This window comes from Botrytis cinerea, chromosome 14, assembly GCF_000143535.2.
Source record: "Botrytis cinerea B05.10 chromosome 14, complete sequence".
Classification (NCBI taxonomy): domain Eukaryota; kingdom Fungi; phylum Ascomycota; class Leotiomycetes; order Helotiales; family Sclerotiniaceae; genus Botrytis; species Botrytis cinerea.
In genome coordinates, this window is record NC_037323.1 from 325,013 (window position 1) to 331,012 (window position 6,000).

A 6,000-nucleotide genomic window follows, 5' to 3' on the forward strand; every position below is an offset into this window, starting at 1 on the left:
ATAAAAGAAAATAAATGTGATGAGCATTTAACCCGATTTGGAAATTTGAGAGATCGCTCCGATCCATCAACATCAGCCTCATCTTTTCCAAATTGAGGTTTTGCGGCGTCGTCCAGAACATTCTCGCTTCCGCCTCATATGTACCCCTTCATTACAGTCGGAGGAAAAAAAATTATCCACCGATGTAGAAGTCAAAATTTAGCAGTCTCAAACCATAAAATAGTTTCGAACAAAAGCAACAATAAACTTCTCCATCGAACCGAATACAGTCAGATTAGTGAAAAAGTCTTCAGAGGATTCCCGAACAAATGGTAACGAGAGAAAATTTTTTCCCTACATGAATCCTCGAAGGTTCAGCTCAGCCCAGCCCAACCAACATGGTGAATACACGAGCCACGACACCACCACGCAATAGTAGGAATTATGCCACTTTAATCAAACACCATCAATGCAAGCAAAGCAATCCATAATTAACCTTACTGAACCCGATATTGTAGATCCAGACTCCATAATAGCCCAAGTTCAAACCCAAGACCATAATGCACACACAACGCCGAATCCACGGCAATGAAACGGAATAAATGAACAACAACAAGACTCCCACCCATGCAGCCACGGAAAAACATCACCGAGTTTGAAAATCCACAATTGAATCGTTGTCCCGTTCTCAAACAAAACAAACTCGGTGTCTAGATGCTTACTCGGTATCGTTTCGTGGGTCTGCATTATACAATTTGTGCAAAACCACCACAAGCAAGTGCATTGAGATTCTAGACTCTCATAAAGCCCAAACAACTTCAGAAAACTCCACGTGTACCCAGAAGCTTCAAACACTTGGGTTCATCGCCGATACCGTACGTCGCAGTATGGGAATTCTCCACTCACCCTCCACTCATCCACTGTCCAGAACTGGACCCGCCCGATTTCAGACCCGGCCGGGAGCTACAATGGAAGCCGGAACCTCACTAACCCCAAATCCTTGTGTGGGATGAGGTGAGCATGTGGATGTTGTACCTGACAGATGGAAGCGTGGTGAAGCGCTGGCCGGGGACGAGATCCGTCTTGATGTGTGTTATATTTATGGAGTCAGAGAATTATGTAACTTGTGTTATTTTATGGAGTAGGGAAGTATTGGGTCACCGATTGTTATAAACGAATAGTTCTAGATGTGGGTATTGCTCTTCTTGGTATAGCGATGGTGGAGTCCGAAGTGTTGTCAATTTGAGTAATTATGAAAATAGGAATAAAGTATTGAATTGAATTGAGATATCTGGAAAATTCTCTGAACTGTGCCTTCTTCATGTTGCGTATTAGCTCGGCGCGTAGGTAGGTTATAGGGCTCACGGGTCGGTCCCCGTTGATCTACTTCAGAGTCTTTGCCAATAATAATAAAAATCCCGAAAACAGACTGGCCGGGCGGGTAGATGACATCTTTTTCTTTACCGTATCCATAGAAGGAATTGAATGCCCATTACCGATATTTTTCTAATTGGTTATTCTTACCCTCGTGTTGGAGATCACCAACATCTCAGACGAACCAACACCCCTCTCATCTCACCTGACAAGGCAAGGGAGTTCATCTCTTAAAATATCTCGTACCTGGAATTACTCGGATGAAAAACAAGAGGAATAACGGGTTGCCCGCTCCCTCACGACGATCATTGCGCAATTCTTCCTTACATTTTTTCCTACAAATTTTCTCTCCAACACCCTTCCATCCCTTTTCAAGTCTCTCCTTATCGAGATTCATTAATCGATGAAAACTTCTGGAAAATCTATATTGTGTTTCATCCCCTCTTGGTCACTCCCTGTACATTTCTCGTACGACCGCGATCATCTAACCTTTGCTGTGACTAAATTTTAGGTCCCGCCCTGGAGGCCGCTGTAACTGACGGCTTCTACAGTGGAGTGAATTCTGGGGATCAACGGTCAAAGCAAGTAAAGCAAGTTAGCAAACAAGGTGACAAGGTACAAGCGGTAAGGCAGAGCTCCGGGCGGCGCCGGAGTCAGAGAATCTCAATGGGTGGTACCGATGGAGCAAATATGTTGTTCGGTGGAGATTCCGCGGGTATGAATTGGGGTTTCCGCAGTGTTTGTTTTTTGCTTCGTAGCTACAGTGATGTTTCGGTTTCGGGGCGGTGGGGTTGAATGGAAGAAACTTAGAATCATCATGCTTCATGCCTAGTGAGGTATCTAGAAGCTAGCGGGGCTCTGGGGGTGGAATATAATCTGGATGAGGGACAAATGTTTGTATGTTCAATTCCCTCATCAATGATCCTACATACATGAATAATGCCTCAAGTTTGAATAATCCTACACCCCATACACCGTGTGCTATTACACCAATCCAACTGTTCATCATCACCACATTCATTCAAACCCCTCGCACGTGTCTCCGTTCCCAAATTCCCAAGGCTCTAGCACAAATCCCATTACCTAACAAGAACTACCCCAGCGGAGACCTCACTTCATGCACTTAAGACAGCTCATCCATGAATTCTTCACTAATAGAGTAAATACATGATCCAACCTTACATGAGAATCGCATCATCATCCATTTAGCTCTCCCCACACATTGTTAGACTTCATCCATGACTCCTCTCGTTGGACCCAGAAGATCTCGAGGAACAGAACACGTGCAAGCCCAAAGAATACACCAATATCTCTCTAAATTTTAGCCTAACATCTAAGCATTCCAAGGTCCGTATCAACCAAGAATCAACGTTGAACCGTCCCATCTTTCCAGCACCTTTCTCCTTCTACAACACCTCGAAACACTCGAAGAAGTGGTGTACAGTATATTATCTTGTGTAAATTCAACAAAAAAAAATCTTCAAAACTCAATCTGAATCTAGACGCGACAATAGAGTTCAAGTGCGTCGTCGAGTTCATATCGTCTTGGCCGAAAGTCTAACTCTCGATCGAGTCAAATCAACTTCCATCCCGCCCCGAACCGCTCACTCGAGCAAATTTTTTAGATCAGAGTCTAGACAATAGGAATCAATCAATGTTACCATAGATACTTACAATATCAAAATCTATCTCCATCTTACACAAGAATCCTCAAATGCGTGAAATCCTCCCACTCTAGAAGTCTGTGAAGCATATGGGTAAGTTTGCCGCCGGGTATTCCGTAAGTAAAATTGCGAAAGAACTATACATAGAATATTCTCCGATTTCTCTTCCCACCAACCCTGTGGAAAGTTGATCAGCTTTCCTCCCTCCATCCAGAGTCGTTTCCTCCTACGACCCGTGAAAAGCCAACAAGGTGCAGACAAAAAATCTTACTTTATTGCTGACCTCATTTTACTCACACATATTCATCATTTAAGATTTAAGCGCTCACATCATTGTTATTTGTTTTGGCTTCGCCGCAAACTAGCTGCCAAGGTACTTGTTACACTAGACTTCTTGTTTGTTCGAAGGAAGGAGTTGTGGCCGCCATAATAGACCGATCGACAAAAACCATTTGCTTGTCTCCTAATTAGTGAATTAGTGGGAGCGCGAGGGGTACCATAACTACGTGAAGAAAGAAATCGTACTCCGTTTTCGGCGGTTTAGGTTGAGGAAGTCATTGAGTTACATCTATACCAAAAAAAAAAAAATGTTGAGGCAAAGTCACAATTCTCACATGTATTTTATCACGAAACAAGCAAAGGAGAGATAGAGTTTGGTGTCAAGTCCGTCATCTTGTGAACGAACTGAAGGATTCTTGTTATTCTTTTTCTTGACTATCATACTAATAAGACAAGCCATTTTACTTCATTCTTCAGAAGCAATGACATGACCAGAGTGATCCATCCATTCATACCATGTAGTATATTCTCCTTCCAATCCAAACTATCGCTAGCAGGAGATAAATTTGCTGATCAAGCGAGAAACAATCGAGAAAAAAAAGGCGCCCCTTCACCATAAAGTGAATCATTCCTTCCTTTCCAACAAATGAAATTGAATTGCTCCAACGCTGCCTATCCCATTGCTCCCATGCTTTCCCATAGTCTGAAATGACGTCTTATATCCGTCCCGTATCTTCCTTATGCCCATGATGTATTAGAAAAAAAAAAGTGTAGTGCCGAGATGATAATAAGGATATGAGACTCCACTCCTCGCTATCCTGAATGCTCCGATGCAAATGTTGAACAAAGACTGAACCCAAGGAAATTTTTTAAATGCCGACGATTGATGAGAGATGTGAATTGTGTGAATGTATGATGTGATCCGAATGCCCAAATGATAACACTTTTATACAACAACCGATTTAGATCGTATATTGTGAGAAAACGCCGACTCCGTTGTAAGGATTTTAGAGATGAGATATGGGTATTTGTATCATGATGAGAGAAAATTTGTGCGGTCTGAAATAACGCCAATAAATGCCTGAAGTTGAGATGATATCGTAGTAAAGTTTAGGAAGTAGTTATTTAATGGCTGCCAGATTGTCGTCTGTTGTTGCGAGATTGATCGAATGAGCTAGCATACGCCCTCAATGCCCGTTTTGATTCAGCCGATAATTGTGCTGGTTCTGAGGAGGTGGAGGAAGTGCTTTGCATGGAGAAAAGACTAGATTGCGAGCTCGAAGGAGTCAAGGTAGACTTTGTAACTGGAGATGATCTCGAAGGTTGGTAGAAGGATGTAGTACTAGAGGGGGTTGTGCCGTATGGTTGTGCGTTGCTGAAATTGTATGCTGGCTCCATGTAGAAGCCATTCGACTTTGAAGGCCAAGCAGCTCCGTGGAGTGACGATGGTGAGGATGGTGCTGAGCTATCGCTTGAGGAAGCCTTTTCGTATTCTGCCAAACGGCAAGCTTCTGAACAGTAAACACTGCCATCTGTTTGCCTGTCACAGGCGAGGCAGAAATCTGGAGACCATTCCATATCGAAAGACATTTTGTATGTTAATTGCTTGATAGTACTAGACTGTGTAGAAGGAATTGGGAATGGTTGATGAGGATCGAATTGATTGAGGAAGTGAAATTTCCAAAATTTGAAGGATGAGTCTTCCTTTATGGATCTTTTCGTAGGTAAGGAATAATGCTGTGTTGTCTGATTTTATGTCGTAGACAAAAGCTCGGTCAAGTATGCTATGGTGTGACTCGACAAAAGGCTCCACCCGATACTAAGTGGAGGAGATCTTGTGCGATGAAGACTACTGCCGTAATTTCTAAAGTGGATGAGGTGATTTATGAATAAACAATAGTTGACGAATATGAGTTATTGTATGGTATCATTCCCTTATTTCACTCAATTGTCTTGCTTGTTTCGAAAAGTAGATGTTTTAAAAGTCCTTGAAGTTCTGATATTGGTCAAAAATATGAGGGCGGAGGTCGATGTATATACAGATTTGAGTAGCGAGTTGGGGTTGACTGGGAGTTGGCCTGCTGGGTCCTGCAGATAAAATGCCTGTCTTGTGCAGATGGCTTTTTTTTTCACTTTTTTGGCCACTTCCCCTAGAGTAGTAAAGCGCAGAGATCAATTACAATTTGGGGGTAGAGGGCAGTGAAAACAGGCTGCTAGACGCTAGCCTAATGGTAGTCATGCGAAAATCAGTATCTTTACTAAGGAAAAGGTGTGTGTGCGCTTCGTAATGACTGATTGGTTGCACAAACATGTATCAAAAGGGCAAGACTTTTCGGAGGCCTGCGGGAATTTTGATTTTTTTTCTCTCTCTCTCTTCTGATGTGGTGTGTTCAAGTGGTGTGAGTGGGTGATTTTGGTGGTGTTATCATGAGTACAAAGATAATCAGACTAATTGCTGATTAGCGTATAGTTGTTCATCATGCCACTTTCTGCTGACCCCTTTTGGTTAAAGTTGATCCTCAAATATGTACATATGCACTGTAACTATAGCAGCAATCAAGATACGGCTCACTCACAAAATGGCATAATTAATCCTTGAATATTCACAAAAAAGCTAAATGCTAACCCTGATGACTTTTTGCTACAACATTCGAACTTATGACTGGTGGCAGCTGCATAGAAATTCTCCACCTTTTCAGAAATC

At 42.5% G+C, this 6,000-nt stretch overlaps 1 protein-coding gene across 1 annotated transcript; it reads right to left on the reverse strand.

Annotated features, from left to right (window-relative positions):
- Positions 1-3,674: 3,674 nt before the first annotated feature.
- Positions 3,675-5,284, reverse strand: BCIN_14g00740 (hypothetical protein). The gene has a single exon (XM_024696971.1). The coding sequence runs from the start codon at positions 4,884-4,886 to the stop codon at positions 4,422-4,424; it is 465 nt and encodes a 154-aa protein (XP_024552785.1). The 5' UTR covers positions 4,887-5,284; the 3' UTR covers positions 3,675-4,421.
- Positions 5,285-6,000: the final 716 nt, after the last annotated feature.

What these genes read in the sequence shown, in the direction of transcription:
- BCIN_14g00740 (XM_024696971.1), bottom strand. Translation starts at nt 4,886, where the DNA reads ATGTCTTTCGATATGGAATGGTCTCCAGATTTCTGCCTCGCCTGTGAC.